The following is a 15,992-nucleotide window of genomic DNA, read 5'->3' as shown; positions in this document are numbered from 1 at the left end:
GTCCTCTTTTGCCTTCAGGAAATTTATGCAAAGCAGGCAGGGATTTCTTTCTAGTGTCCAGGTATATTTACCCTAATTACAAATGCTAATGCCTTGAACCCTGTACCTAGAGCTCTTTAAGAATTTTTGTCAATTTGCTGTTATCATCTGAAGGTGTAAAAATATACATTAAAAAGCAGACAGACACAAGTAGAGAGTTAGTCACACACAAAAGAAACAAATGCAGAAATATACTCCTTTTTTTAATAAAAGAAAAATTTACAAACTGTCTTTACTTTTTGCTTTGCAAAAGACATCAAAGATCATAAAAAGACAAACTATAGACTGGAAGAACTTATTTACAAATCACATTTCTCACAAAGAACTTGTATCCAGAATATATAAAGAACTCTCAAAGTTCAACAATATAAAAACAAACGACTTAGTTGAAAAATGGGTAAAGATTTTAACAGACATTTCATTAATGATATACAGTTGGCAAATAAGTATATGAAGAGATGTGTAACATCTTTAGTCATTAGGGAAATATAAACTAAAACCATGATGAGATACCATTAAACTAATCTATTAGAATGGCTAGGGAAAAAAAACTGACAAAACTGAGTGCTGGGCGGGCCGCGGTGGCTCAGCGGGCAAGAGTGCTTGCCTGCCATGCCGGAGGACCCCGGTTCGATTCCCGGCCCTAGCCCATGTAAAAAAACAAACAAACAAACAAAATATAATAAAACAAGAAAATGTTTAAAGATGTTTCCCTTTCTTCCTCCCTTCCTTCCTTCTATCCTTCCTTCCTTCTCTGTCTTTCCTTCCCTTCCTCCCTCTCTCTTTAAAAAAAAAAAAGAAAAAAAAAAAAACTGAGTGCTGGTGAGAAAGGGGAGCAACATTGCCAATGGACAGGCACTTTGGAAAACAGTCTGTAAGTATCTTATAAATTAAACATACGTTTACAATATGACCTAATAATCCCATTCTTAGATAGTTACCCAAGAGAAATAAAAACTTGTGTTCACACACACAAACTTATAGATGAATGTTTATAACAGTTTTATTCATAATTACCTAAGTTGGCCCTCCTGTGTTTATGCCCATTTGCAACCTACTTTGCCATGACACATAACCAACACTGATTACTTCTTCAAGTTTCAGTTTTTCTCTTAGGACTCTTCCCCTTTCTCTGCCCCAAACTTTGCCCATACTAAGGATAAGATTATACTGTGGGAGCTACTGGAGCCCCAGCCGTTCCTTGAAGATGTGCTGTTTTCTGCTAGTTCCCATTCAGTCATGAACCTCCATGAGTCTTCTCAACATTTTCCTTAATCCCTAACAAATCTTCAGTTCTGGCAAGTAAAGGCAGCACAGTCTTCTCACTGCCTGCTGTTCTACCCTTTTCTGGTCTCTACTTTACACCTCTGTTCCTTACTTCCCCACTCTACCTAATGCTGTCTCTACTTCCTAGGTCATCTCCATCTTCCTGGACATTTGCTGTTCCTGGATCACAGTCTTCCCTCTCAGACATAGGTACTACCCTGGATGACCTTCAGTGATGATCCTCTCGTTTCCCACACCCCAAGATTTTTATTTCACAGACCTTCATACTCTGTCTGTCCTGGCTTGTACAAATTGTACTTTCTGGGATCTGAACCCAAACACATTAATCCCACACATTGCTCCTCCCTTCTATTATCTCCCTCAGTTGGTGGTACAACCACCCTGGCTAGAAACTTGCGTACAGTTCTAGGCTAACAAATTCGTAAATGCTGGTAGGAAATTATAAACTACCAGCATTGGCTGAAAAAGAATAAGCAGTGTCACTGGTTGATGCCAAAGGAAGAAATTGGTACAGTGCTCAGATTTCTACTCCCCTCCCATCAAAAGTTTCTGGATCAGGCAGATTTATAGGTGTTGTTTTTCAGACTTCCAAAAAGCAGATAACTCATAGGGCTATTCAAATTGTTCTAGAGCTGCCTAACTATTTTTAGCAATCTAGTGTAACCCAGTTCCCAAATCTTAGAAAAGATGGGAAATACATTACAGAGCAGTCACACTTCATTTATAGATGCCAGTATCTTAAACATCTTAACAAATGCAATCATGCAGTATTGAAAGAAACTTAAGACATCGCATCCAGCTAAGATGGTAAGCATATAAGGATAACACACTATTAGGAAAAATATTAATATATGTAATTAGGTCAAAAAAGAACTATCATCTTGAAAGATCTAAAATGATATAAAATCCAGCATCCATTTATATTAGAAACTGAATAGGAAGTAAAAACTTTTTAAAATTTTTTCTATTTAATCCATTAATCTTCCGTATGGAATATTCATTGATAAAGACTTAGTTTTATAACAATTTGGAAATGTCATTACAGTGCTTGAATTGTTATCACTTCCATCCATTTGGGGTACCTGAATGTTGATGTGACTTGAGTGTTTATAGATTTCCCACATTCATGATACTTAAGAGTGTTTGTCTCTGTGTGAACTATCTGAATTATAGCCACAGTCTTTCTGACACATCAACATATAAAATTTTCTTCATGGTACAACTCAAGGATACCAAATCAGGTTTATGTTAACCCTGCTTTGAAACATCTGAGACATTGAAATAGCTTTACATTAGTGAGATTTCTCTTACAAGTGGCAGAAAACTCTGCACAGAGCTACTTAAGGAAAAGAAAAAAGAATTTATTGATTCATATTACTTAAAAATGTAGTTTTCTCCATCTGTAGGATTCGTTCTCAGTCTTCAGTGTATCAGGCTAACAAACAAATTCAGCAGAAGAATTGTTGCTTCTTGGCAGGATTTGCCTGGTCATAGGGTTCATTTGAATCAGATGAACTCAGGTCACCTGAACCCATCATTGCAGCTAGATGGAAGGAATAGGGTAATGGGCCAGTTGAAGAAGGGGTAGAGCCCCATCTAAACCACATGAATCATTGAGTAGAGAAAGAGTAGTCTCCCCTGCTCCACACACACAAAGGGTCAGTATTACAATGAAAAGGGCATAAAGAATGCTGTGAGCCCAAAAGAACCAAGGTCCAGCACAGATTTCTCTCCGAGGTAAGCATACTCTTGATGATTAAGATGGGAGGAAGTCCTAAAGGCTTTCCCCCACTTGCTACACTTGGAACAGTCCACTGTGTCTTCTCTTGATGCTGACTTAATGTTGATTTAACAGCAAAAACTTTTCCACCCTCACTACACACGTAGGGTTTCTCCCCAGTGTGGACTCTCTGATGCAACTTAATACTGATTTAACAGCAAAAGCTTTTCCACATTCATTACACTCAAAGGGTTTCTCCCCAGTGTGGGCTCTATGATGTATACCTAACTCAGAACTACTGAGAAAGCCATTTCTACACTCCTTGCAGTGATAGGGTCTATCCCCACTATGCATTCTCTGATGCCTGATGAGATTTTCACTGTTATTAAAGACTTTGCTACACTTCTCACATTGATAGGGCTTCTCTCTGGTGTAGATTCGCTTATGCCAAATTAATGAAAAACTGCCATTAAAGGCTTTTCCACTCATTATGATCAAAGGCTTTTTCCCCAGTGTGAATTCTCTGATATCTAACATAGTAACAAAAATAGCTGAAGTATGTCCCACACTCCTCACATCTGAAGGGTTTCCTTGCACAGTAGATTCTCTCATCCTTTCCTCTAATATTTTTCACTGTGGGGATTTCCTGGCACTTCTCTAGTTCACTCTTTTGGAGTTCACGTGATATCTTTATGTCTCTTTCTTCAGAAATTCCCTGTGTTGATGTGAATTCGTTATAAATGTTGGTCTCAGCGTCTTTATAGATGCCTTTGATCCTCTCTGCCGATGGCTCTTCCTGTGCCTACAGACCCCAACACAAGTCCCCTCCCTCCAGAAGTGGGACCAGGGCACATTTGCAAGCTGGGTATCCCAGGGAAGTCAGGTTCCCATAATTCATCAGCATCACTGCCCTGTGCAGAGCCCTCTGTGTGGGAGCAAGGCCAGCCCACTCTGTCCAGGTGAAGTACGCAGCCATGGCCTCGAATGTCACCACCTCCTAAAACAAAGGTTCCTGCTGCCCCAGAGCCAACCCCCTGGTTCAGACCCAGATTATAGAATAACGGGGACAGTAGGAGGGCTTAGAGATGGTCCTGGTGCTGGGCTGTCAGGGACCTGGCTGCCATTTCCTGGGCTCCCTCTTAGGGAAGGGCAGGGGTGGACAAAGGCTGTGGATTCTCTGCATGATGCACTCAAATGACCAATTCCTGAGACAGCGGGGTTTCCCAGAAATATACTTTTGAGAGGGACAAATAAAGGATTGATATGCATTATTTCATCTCATCCCCTTTCTGCTCTCTTTTGTGGAGCAGCTGGAACTGTAATATAGTGTCCTTTTCTGTGGAACCATTTTCAGGCCATTTCTTTCCTTATTCTAAATCATATTGAGGCCAGAAATCAACTATTTTTGTTGGTTTTTTTTTTCCATAGACTCATAATTAAAATCTTTGCAGTTTTTCAAAATACAGTCCAAAGGTCTATATTCAGGAATGCTATTATAATTAGAATTTCCCATTTTAAAGATTTTGCGCTGTCAGCAACTAGCTAGGAACACTTGAACAATACAAATGTAGTACCGCACCAACTAACAAATTTAAATAGACACAACATTTACTATATATTTAAGTAACACACACCAATTAATAACTAGACCAAACACACCAATTAACAATTAAATAGGCATTGAATACTTACTGTACCTAAGTAACACACCAGTCAACAGTTAAACAGGCATCATACACTTACTTTCATTTAATACCAATTAATTGTTGGAATACTTATTTTCTGGGCTTCTGCTCAACAAACTCAGATCAGGGCCTTGAACTCCATACAGAATGGTACCCAAAAAACTAAAAAGGTGTCGAGTTCAGAGCGGAGCAAAGGGGGGATCATTCTGGAAGCAGGACCCAGGCCTCAAACCCAGGTCCATGGGACTTGAACCACCATACTGACTTAATGATCCACTTTTACATTGATAACCCACTTACCCAGTCTGATGTCTAGACTTAGAATTGGAAAACTGTTTCTAGGAGATGGCGCCTAGAGTCTTAAGAGCTGACAGAGTAGAGAAAAACCCAGTTGCCAGGCCTCTAACTAAAAGAGTCTAGCAGCCATAGAAGGCTCAGTTACCACATTTAACTGTCTCGCCAGGGTTCCAAATTTTGGGGAGTCAAACTCCTTGCTTAGGAAATCTTTGCCCCTCTGGGGTCATCAAATGGATACCAATTAAAAGCGGGGCTCTCTGCCTGATGTGTTCAAATGACCAATACTTGAGACACCAGAGTTTCAAAAAGAGAAAGAACTTATTGCTAGGTGCGAAGGATGGCCTATTAGCCTAAAAATCTGTCTCCCCAAACTGCAATAATTCTCATAGTTTTATAGTATCAAAAAATGAGCAGGTTTTAGGATAATGAGCCCAATGGCTTAAGATGACATGGTTAGAGATGATCTCATTATTGAGCATGTACAGATTGATTACACGCTTAGTCACAGAATGTATGTAAGAAAATGGTGGTCTTAATATGATAATGGGTTTGATTTTTAGTACATATGATGAGGTACGGGTCACTTATATGTTAAAGTCGAAGCTGCTGCATGTGTCAGGCAGGCCAATTTTGGTTAGTTCCACCTCTATCAAGATAGCTTTGGAATTGGGGTGAGTGAGTTCTCGGTAGACTCAAGGCCCTTCATTAGTAAACATTAAAGGCTGTCCTGAGTGATCACAAGACTCTGCAGTTGACCAGATAAAGGGATACAAGTGATGATCAGTCACAAGGTTTTTATAATCACAGGAGCATAAGATATAGGCTATATAGTAATGCGATTATTACCCAAGTTCAAGGCAGCTGGTTACAGTTCAGAGATTTCAGGTATTTCCCTCAGTCTACTTTAATATACTAGAAAGTAAAAAGGAATAGCTATATAAAGATTCGGTAATCATAATCATCCCCTAAATTCTAGCTTCTTGGTTACAATTCTAACTTTAGAAGAAATATAGTATGCAAGCTATAAATAAAAAATAATGGGGATCAACACCATGACTTGAATCCAGAGAGAGACAGTGATTCAGGCAGTGAGAATGAGTGATTGAAAATTGAAACTGGTTATCCAAAGATTCCAGTCAGTGAGCTGGTTCTTGATAACCAGTTTGATTGAGGATACCATTAGTTTATTAACATTTCTGACCTTAATTGTTAAGGCCTTCACTGCCATGGACTCCTTCATGTTGCATAGGTGACATTCAGGAATCTAACTAAATGTCCTACTCTTTGACACCTTTAGGACTCATTGAATTTGCACTCATCCTTAGCTCACTCTCTTCTGCTTCCTTAAGCACTTGTCTTGATAATGTTATCTCTTACTCCTAAATCTTCAGTCAGCCACTCAAGGATTTTTCTTCTCTTCAGCCTTAAGTCTTTCATATTCACCTTCACCTTAAAAAAGAAAAGAAACAAACCAAATATTTTGACTTAACTTCCCCTCAAATCACCTTTTTTCCTTTTCTTTACCCTCAAGATGCAAAATAGGGGTTTGTCAAACTGGATGCTTTTTATCCATCCAAACCTAATACTACAATGTCATGTAGCCAAAACTACTTTTCATAAGTTCTTACTCTCTGACTTTTATATACTGTATAATCTATTGAAAGTAATTCATAATTTTCAAGTTCATTTAACTTCAACATATGGAAATATAGTTTGAGTTCTTTAAATTCATGGGATCATTTAAGGTGACCATTTAAGAGTTCTGTTTTGTCTGAGAAGGAAAGTGGAGTTCATACTAAGAATAAAAAAGGTAACTCCTCTAAGTTATAAAAAATAAATAATGGGGAGAATTGGGTACTGTAGATAAAACATCAGTGGCCATGAGTTCATATTTGTTGGAGCTGGGCACTGGGAAATGGAGGGTCACCATACTATGCTCTATAATTTGTGTATATCTGAGATGTTCCATAATAAAGACTTTTAAAAAAAATCTCAGAGAAATTATTTAAATTCCACGCTTTTATACAATATGTTAAGACTAAGAGTACTGAAAGTCATTTGGTATAAGAATAATTTGACAGTATGATGGACAGCTTGAATTATAAATTAATAATCCGTTCATTTCTTTTTACTCACCTAACATTGAGTACCATCTATAAGCCAGGTTTGAGAGAAATATATTACCAGGCTCAGGGAAGACCTCAGGGAAGGTGAAGGTGAGATTTAAACATAGCTCTCCTCCCCGTCTCCTGAGATAAAAGGAACATTCTGATTCTATGACAGTTGACAGTTGTCAGAAAGCAGTTTTTGGCAGAAAAGGAGCTAAAGGAAAAGAAGCTGGGTGAGATTTCTAAGTAAAAGCAAAACAGTCCCCAGAGTAAAGAAAAGCCTAGGAATGGATATTAAACAAGTTAGGAAGACGTTTCTGTTTTTTCAATCTCTCAATAATGTTAAGAGCGAAATCCAAAGATTATACATTAGTAAACCAACAGAAGAGTTAGAGTTATTTAGACGTTACCTTTCTATTTTATTTTCTTTATATTAATGGTGTTTGTATAGATAGAAAAACATTATTAAGCAAGGTTCATTACGGTGGTATTTTTATCTATACCATTAACTGTATCTTGAGAGATATCTGTAGAACAGGAAAGGGAAGTAAACCAGAAGAAACACAAATAATGTTCAGGTATTTCTGTACCCAATTCTAAAACGATGTCTGAAAGGTAACAATTGAAATGATATATCTTGACAAATTGGGTCTTGGTAAAGTCCCTTGTTGTCTGTGAGACTAACTAAAGACAAAATCCAATTTCAGTAGTCATATATCCTATTCAGTTGAACTGTTACTTGGGTTTTATTATTTTTATTTCTTTTGCTGTCTTCTAGGTTTCAATCTTTATCCTAATCATTGACTTTTTTTTTTTTAACATTTTTTGTTGTGAAATATATATACAAAAAAGCAATAAATTTCAAAATACATTTTAACAAGTAGTTATAGAACAAATTTCACAGTATGGTATGGCTTACAGTTCCACGGTTCCAGATATTTCCTTCTAGCTGCTCTAAGACACTGGAGACTAAAAAGAAATATAATGACTCAGTAGTCTTACTCATTAGTTTAATCTTATCTTTTCTGTTACACCAACTCCTTCCCTGTTGATCCTTCTTCCAATCTTTGGGAATATTAGGGCATTGGCTATTCTAACTTCTTCATGTTGAAGAGGAATATCAACATTAAGAGATGCAAACGGTTGATGCTCTTGGTGAGACTAGTAACTCTGGATTTCATGGCTTATTTGGCCTAGGAACCATCTGGAGATTTTAGGTTTCTGAAAAATAAACTTAGTGAGTGAAACTTCTTTAGAGTCTCAGATAGAGTCCTGGGTTACCTCTGGGTTTACAGGAGTTCTGTTGGTTGGTGCTTGGCAAACAGTGGCAATTAGCAGTATCTAACTGAGACTTACATAAGAGTAACCTCAAGAATAGCCTCTCTACTGTGTTTGAAATCTCTTAGCCACTGATACCTTATTTTGTTACGTTTCTTTTTCCCTTCTTGGTCAGGAAGGCATTGTTGATCCCATAGTGCCAGGGCCAGGCTTATCCCTGAGAATCATGTCCCACTTTGCCAGGCAAATTCACACCCCTGGTGTCATGTCCCATGTAGGGGGAAGAGTAGTACTAATTGTTGACTTTTTAGTTCATCATTTTTGTCTCTCTCTCTAGTTTCCTTTTCTTTCTTTTCCTTGGTTTTACCAGTGGCATTCATAGTTTTTTGTTGTTGTTGTTGTTTGCTGATTCAGGCTGCAATAATGAAATGATAAAACAGCAACATTTATCTTACTTCTGGGAACTCTTAGATTTGTCCTTAATGAAATTAGAGAATTAGTGCTTGGGGAAAGAAAGAAAAAGAAATAGAAATTATTTTCTTAAGACCTGATCTAGCTTGGTGATTCTAAAAAAACTCAGTTGGAATAAATACAGAGCTATTTTCTAGCACACATAAGGTAGTTTGCATGTGAAAGGGTCAGAGGTTACCCTTTCTGTAGGCAGGAGTCACAGAATACATGTTTGTTTTCCCATAGGGCAGCCACACCTGGGTAATATCTAGGGTCAGCTCCCATTTTTTTAGATGATGCCTTTGCTGTTGTCTCTTTTCCATATTGATTAATGTCATTTCTTCCACGCTCAAAAAATCAGGTTTAAAAAAAGGAGTCATGATATAAACGTTTGATAATACGAGAATAGAAACTAGAAGAAAGTTTTAATGGCTGGAAGAGATTCTTTTGACCTATCATGGTTTTCAGGCAGAAATCCTGTAGGATTCTTTTTTTGTATCAGGAGACAAACAAATACTAGCTGAACGTGGTTGGTCTTTGGATCTCGTAGTGGAGCTTTTTGCCCTATGTAGGCACCATAAGAACAAGTGTGCTAGAGAATACCTCATAATATAACTAAGATCAACCGGCATTCAGGGACTTGTGTTACTTTAGTTTTGAGACGCTTTTTCCCTTTTAAGCTTATACTAAAGAACATATAAAATATTGAGCATATACTGAGCAAAGCAATATTTTAACCCATTTTGCAATAAGGATATTGGCTATGTAGAGTCACTTTCCTAAGGAGAATATTGTTATACTTCCTGGTGTAAGGAATATTTTCTGAAAAAAGGAATGTCCATGGTAAATAATACATCAGAAGGGAATATCATGAATCAAAAAATCATAAACATACAGCTCTGCCTGGAATCACCACAGGACAAAATCTTACAATACCTGTAGTTAACTCCCTCAAAGGAGTCAAAGGTCTAAAGCTGTCAGATGACTTATTAACTTAAGTTGTTTTCTCAGTCATGCAGCACCTGGGAAGAGCATAACATTAATGTTTATCTTAAGAGATTGCTGTGTGAAGGAGTAAAAATGTTGTGGGAAGGAAAACGAACTAAATTACTTTGTAGAAAAAAAAATATTTCTGTGGTTGAAAATAGTGTCCAAAGAAAATGCTAATCAGAAACATTTGATAAAAACTAAATTATTGAATAATCTAGAAGAGAAGGCCAAGATGAAAGGAGCTATTATGAGATTAGTTGTCTCTTTCCATTAGAGTTTTATAGGATTGAGCTCTAGTTTTATGTAAAGCACTGTTAGGTATTATGATTGATCATATTAGTAAAATAAGAAATTTGACTCAGTAGTGCAAATTAGCCATACGGTTGATTGTTCATTAAGCTTATGTTTATGGTTGGCCTTGGAATGTGTTTTTTGTACTTACCTCTCTAGGGATAAGATAGATAGTCTGGGAACTTATTTCAAACACTGTGAAGATCTGCCTCAGGAAATGCTGGGAAGCAGTCCAGTGTGTTTATTCTGACCCCTGTTCAACTTCTTCCTGCAGCCCACTCCATGCTGGGAATAGACAACTCTCCTCAGAGGCTGAGGCTAACCAGACTATGCCGAACTTTCTTCTCTCCAACATTCCCTGGAGCTGGGGTAGTTAGTTGTTAAATGCTTGGGTTTCTAAGGGCTCCTTGAAAACCTACAAGAAAAGTTTGTAGTCAAGCAAATAATTGCCCATAATAATGTCATTATATTTTAAATGAAGTTTATAGAGAATTTAGATCATCATCTGCTGGTGAATAATAGAAATTTAGAATTTATTAAATGAGAATTATGGCTATAATTTTGTTAATCTTGTTATGAAATTAGTACATTCTTATTTTTGTTTTAATAAGAAAGGCAGTTTTAAATTAAAAAACTTTTGAATGATTGCTTGTGGTTATAGTTATGCAGTAGTTACTATTGAATTTTGGTAAATCAAATCATTCTAAAATCACTAAGGGGTGTTGCTATTTACATGAACTCTGATGAGTCTTTTTTTTTTTAACATAATCACATTTTTTGTTGTTGTTGTCTTGTTTATTGTCTAAATATTTTACCTTTCAGATTTTTTTAAGCAATAGGCACCTGCAAGCTCATGTGCTGCATTAAATTTATTTATGAACACTTTTAAAAAGACTACTATGCCCTGTTTTTTCTTTTCTATCTATAAAATAATTTTTGTTTCCCTCTTCTCTCATAATTCAGCTTTCATCACTCAATAGAAAATACAGAGTTGCCTCAGTAAGGGCTGGGGAAAATCTTGACAAAGGACTTTTATACCAATGTGTTCTGATGTTTTTATTAACATAAAAACCTTTTTGTGTTGGGACACTTAATACTCAAATACTGGGATTTCCTGAACATTCATGTTAGATTATTAGTATATATTTTGGTTTTGATAATTCCTGTTCTCTTTTTTCACTCTAGTTGAATGGATTGCAGCAGTTACAATTGCTGCTGGAACAGCTGCAATTGGTTATCTAGCCTACAAAAGATTTTATGTTAAAGATCATCGCAACAAAGCTATGGTAAACCTTCACATCCAGAAAGACAACCCGAAGGTAGTACATGCTTTTGACATGGAGGATTTGGGAGATAAAGCTGTGTACTGTCGTTGTTGGAGGTCCAAAAAGGTGAGGAAAACAGCTCCTTTACTTTGTGTCATATTTAACGTAATGTTTCTTTTTTTTTAATGTCTCCCTACATATATGTATTTCTACATCTATAAATACACAAACACAGAGACAAATATGTGATATCATAGGGAATTTTGTTCACAACATGTTTCTGTTTTGTTTTGTTTTGTTTTTTGGGTTCATAGGCCAATAACATTTCTTTTTAAATTATTTTTTCAAACCTGTATTGCTAGGTATTGTCAAGATATCCCCCTTTCTTTGTTTTTAATGAAAACTGTTCTTTGTTTTCCAGTGCTCTCCTGGTATATACTTACTAAAATATATAACCACCGTGTCATGAAATTATATCATATCCTCATAGGGTTCAGGTCAAAGAAGAGAAAAAAATCCCTGTATTTCCTCTTAGAATTTCTTGATCTTAGCCTCTACTACCAGAAAAGGGAATATGCAGCCCAAATACAAAGAGAAGCAAAAGTAGAAAATTCTTTCTTTGAACTTTTAAGGTCCTAGATTCTAGGACAAGTTTTAGAAATTTCAAAAGAAACTTTAAAAAATTTTCTTGAAATTTCCTTGTGTGGTAAATAAATATATTCTTTATATCCTAAGCCATCTTTGAGCTGCAGCCTCTGTAGTTAAATATCTAAGAACATTGAATGAAAAAAATCTTACTTCCTTTTGTGAGAACTGCATTTCATCAAGTTCTATTTGAAAATGTTATCTTTCATACCTGCAGCTTTTAGGCAATGATGATAGCTGGTGATCTAAAGATGTAAAATGCTGTCCTAAGGTCATCTTGAAAGACTTCATACACTGAATGACTTCAGAATATCTGGTGTATTTGAGAAATATGGTAAAAACACTGCATGTACTGCCACTATTAGAAATCAGGTACAGTGTATTTCACTAAAGAGAACACTAAAAGGCCTAAGAAAATAGGCAATAAAAATGATAAATGAATTTCTGAAAGCCCCTTTTTTATTTGGGAGCTCTTCCCACAATGGAGAGCCATTACCTCACAGATATGGAAGAAGCTATATGCTAACTACTGGAAAGTATATTCTACTACCCTCCCCACCTTTTCTCCATATGATTGGTTTGTACAGTAGATATATAGTGCTTATATTTTGTCATTGTGATCAGAAACTGCTTGATGAACCAATGAAACATGCCCATTATAACAACTCGTACCTTAAAAGCACTGTTCATTTGGAATGTGAGATTATTAGTGGTAAGTACTACTGGGGTTATTAGAAAATACTCATGCAGTAATATTCAGAAGTCTAAACCTTGTTTGTTTTTAAAAAGCTGGTCTATAAAAGCTCCGATCTTTTGTTGCTTTATAAAACATAAAAACATAGGAAGTACTGTTTCTAGAAATCATGAAATTTTTTTTTCTTTTAGCATTTCAAACTAAATTTATTTTAACATTTTTCCCCCTATTATTTATTTTTATTCCATATGTTCTACTCAGCTGTTGATAAGGTAGATAAAAGGAGCATCAGACACAAGGTTTTCACAATCACACAGTCACATTGTGCAAGCTATATCATTATTCAATCATCATCAAGAAACATGGCTACTGGAACACAGCTCTACATTTTCAGGCAGTTCCCTCCAGCCTCTCCATTACATCTTGGTTAACAAGGTGATATCTACTTAATGCATAAGAATAACCTCCAGGATAACCAGAAATCATGAAATTTTTGAGTCAGAGTTTAATAGCCTTTAGTCAGTGATCTTAAATAAAAGTTCATTTAGCATCTACTATATATGCATGTATAATAAAAGTTAATAAAATAGCATGTGTCATAGATGTGTATGCTAGATGTTTTACTCACAAGTAAACTAAAGGAACATAAAAGGGAGAGCTTGGGCAGGCCACGGTGGCTCAGCAGGCAAGAATGCTCGCCTCCCATGCCAGAGCACCCGGGTTTGATTCCTGGTGCCTGCCCATGTAAAAAAAAAAAAGGGGGGGGGAGAGCTTATACTGTGGGCAAGAAGTTTCTGGAAAGGCATAGTGATATACATAGAAGTTCGGTTGTCCTGGAAAGATAGGTAGCATTTGAATAAGCTAGCAAATATTGGGGATTCTTTCTCAAACTCTGCTGAAGGATACACAGGTGGTTTAGTGGTAGAATGTTCACCTTTCATGCTGGAGACTCAGGTTTGATTCCTGGACCATGCACCACCCCCCCCCAAAAAAAAAGAGAGAAAATCTGCTGGAAAGGTCTTACATGTATAAAGGTGAGATTCCTGCAAAATCTATTCTGGTCTTTGTATCACCACCTCTACCCTGCTCTCCTCAATAAATCCAAATTGAAGAGGGTCTTGAATGTCAGGAACAAGTTTGTTCCTCTAGATATAGGGGAGCTCCTTGGCAGGGGTCTCAGACATAAAAGTTCTGATACTTATACTAGGGTGCTGGTTATGGGAATGGGGGAAAAAAAGCAGTTATTCAAACATTGAGCGAAGGATCAGCCAAATCAGTGAAGACTGATTTGGGTGGAAAACTAGTAGGAAGAAGCCTGAAATTCGTTGAAGGATCTAAGTGTGGAGTTTTAGAAGAGGAATGGTGTCATTAACAGAACTGAGGAATTCAGGGTGAAAAGCTGATTTTTCAGGTCAGTGATAGAAGGTCATTTCAGAGTGAATTTGAGGTGCAATTGAATGGAAATGTGCAGCAGACAATCTTGAAATATGGGACTAAAGCTGAAACATCACAGTTGGAGACAGAAATCAGGAAAACTGATGAGTCAAGTGTAGGAATGCAAGAGATCTTGGATACAGATAGAAATCAAGGACTAAGTATGAAATCTCGGAAAATTGTCTGCATTTTGAAAAGAAAAAAGCCAATAAAAGAGATGGAATGGGCAAGAGGGGTTAGAAGAAAACTAAGAATAGCCTGGCTTTACAGTGGTAAAAGGAAAAGTTTCAAAGAAGACTTGGTGGTGAACCTGGGCCTGTGCAAAGATGACCAGATGGCTAAACAATTATTGTAAGACTGTTGGAATAAGCAGTTAGAGGTAATTGACATTCTGATGTCATTTCAACAGAATAATTAGAATAGAAGCTGTGTCCAAGTGGGTTGTGATGAGAATTACTAATAAAATAAATGTTAGGAGACTGAGTATACAGCAAAATTTCAATAAATGGGCCAGTGAATGGAAAAAAAAAAGAAAGAAAGTAATTGCTTGAGTGAATTCTAAAGCTTGGTTTTGTAAGGCCAGTAAAGGATGTTTACTTTGGTTGGGTTTACTCAGAGGGTAAGGGATCCAGTAAAGCCAGTATGGACTAAGATCACAAGTAATGCAGAAAGAATGACAAATCACAGACCCGTGGTTTAAATGTTTATTGGACTTGATAATTCAACAAAACATTCCAAGATTATTCTTTAGTCCTTCAGTTTGTATTTAGAGTTTCCAGATGGTTAGACTGGAGATTGCCAGTTCCCATAGGCAAATATCAAGAGAAGGAATACCAGACCAGACATTTTATTTTCAATTTTCTCCAAATTTCTTTTGCTTTGAGCATTTTTTTTTTTTTTTGGCTTACTGTTTGTTCATACGTTTAGTAATCCTCTTTGCATCTAGTATTTATCAGTTCTGAATTTCCACTGAATTTCAGGTACTTGTTATTCCTACAATTACAATTAATTAATTAAGAGCCTACTTCCTTATATCTGACACCTTTGGAAACTCCTACATTCCTGAGGTTATCACACAAGTGCCAGGTCACACACTTTAATGCCAGTTCACAGAAGGCTTGTAATTAATACCTTTAATTCACTGGCTGTATTGTGTGTATATTAAATCTTTCCTACATGCATACAAATTGATTTTATTTTATATAACAAATATAAATGCATTTTTGCCACTTTCAAAGACAGCATTGTATGTGATATGAACTTTGAATTCTAATTTATTCTTAAGGTACAGTCACTAGTAACTTGTCTTGTGTCTAATATTTTTGAGCAGGCTTCCCTAACCTAATAAATCAGAAGCTTTTAGCAATGTGCAAAAATTACTTTTTTTTAATTAAAAAATTTGCAAACACCTGTAGCCACCAAGCAACAACTTCCCCTACCCCCTTGCCCCATCCCCTGATAACCTCAAATCTATTTTCTGTCTCTATGAATTTGCTTAACCTATATATTTCAAATAAATGAAATTATACAGTATTTGTCCTTATATGCCTTGCCCATTTTATTCTGCATGTTTTCAAGTTTATCCTTGTAGCATATCACAGAACTTCATTCCTTCTTATGGCCGATTATTATATTGTGTGTATATTCCACATTTTTATCCATTCATCTGTTGATGGACACTTGGATTTCCACCTTTTGGCAATTGTGAAATAATGCTGCTAGGGACATTGGTGTGCAAGTACCTGAGTCTCTGTTTTCAGTGTGTTTGGGTATATATTTAGGGGTGGGATTGGGAGGTCATATGGTAGT

General features: G+C 36.5%; 1 protein-coding gene, 1 long non-coding RNA gene and 1 pseudogene across 3 annotated transcripts in view; 1 reads left to right on the top strand and 2 right to left on the bottom strand.

The window, feature by feature from the left end:
- Positions 1 to 2,700: 2,700 nt before the first annotated feature.
- On the bottom strand, positions 2,701 to 4,795 carry LOC143653369 (uncharacterized; annotated as a pseudogene).
- Positions 4,796 to 6,127: 1,332 nt separating this feature from the next.
- On the bottom strand, positions 6,128 to 7,315 carry LOC143653896 (uncharacterized). Its single transcript, XR_013161601.1, has 2 exons — positions 7,165 to 7,315; positions 6,128 to 6,477 (listed from the first exon to the last, which is right to left on the bottom strand). It is a non-coding gene; the product is annotated as an uncharacterized LOC143653896 (long non-coding RNA).
- The window catches only part of CISD1 (CDGSH iron sulfur domain 1), a 34,399-nt gene continuing 25,565 nt past the window's right edge, over positions 7,159 to 15,992 (top strand). The window contains exons 1-3 of one of the 2 annotated variants that reach the window (XR_013161600.1): positions 7,159 to 7,369; positions 10,420 to 10,514; positions 11,331 to 11,536. Coding sequence is in view for 1 of the 2 variants with exons in the window: in XM_077125283.1 (XP_076981398.1) it covers positions 7,305 to 7,369; positions 10,420 to 10,514; positions 11,331 to 11,536 (366 nt within the window). In the remaining variant the exon portion in view is untranslated. The remainder of the gene's footprint in view (positions 7,370 to 10,419; positions 10,515 to 11,330; positions 11,537 to 15,992) is intronic. The other variant, XM_077125283.1, reaches the window with a different exon arrangement.

The sequence above is a fragment of the Tamandua tetradactyla genome, chromosome 13 (genome assembly GCF_023851605.1).
Source record: "Tamandua tetradactyla isolate mTamTet1 chromosome 13, mTamTet1.pri, whole genome shotgun sequence".
Classification (NCBI taxonomy): Eukaryota; Metazoa; Chordata; class Mammalia; order Pilosa; family Myrmecophagidae; genus Tamandua; species Tamandua tetradactyla.
This window is presented reverse-complemented; position numbering and strand designations above follow the sequence as displayed.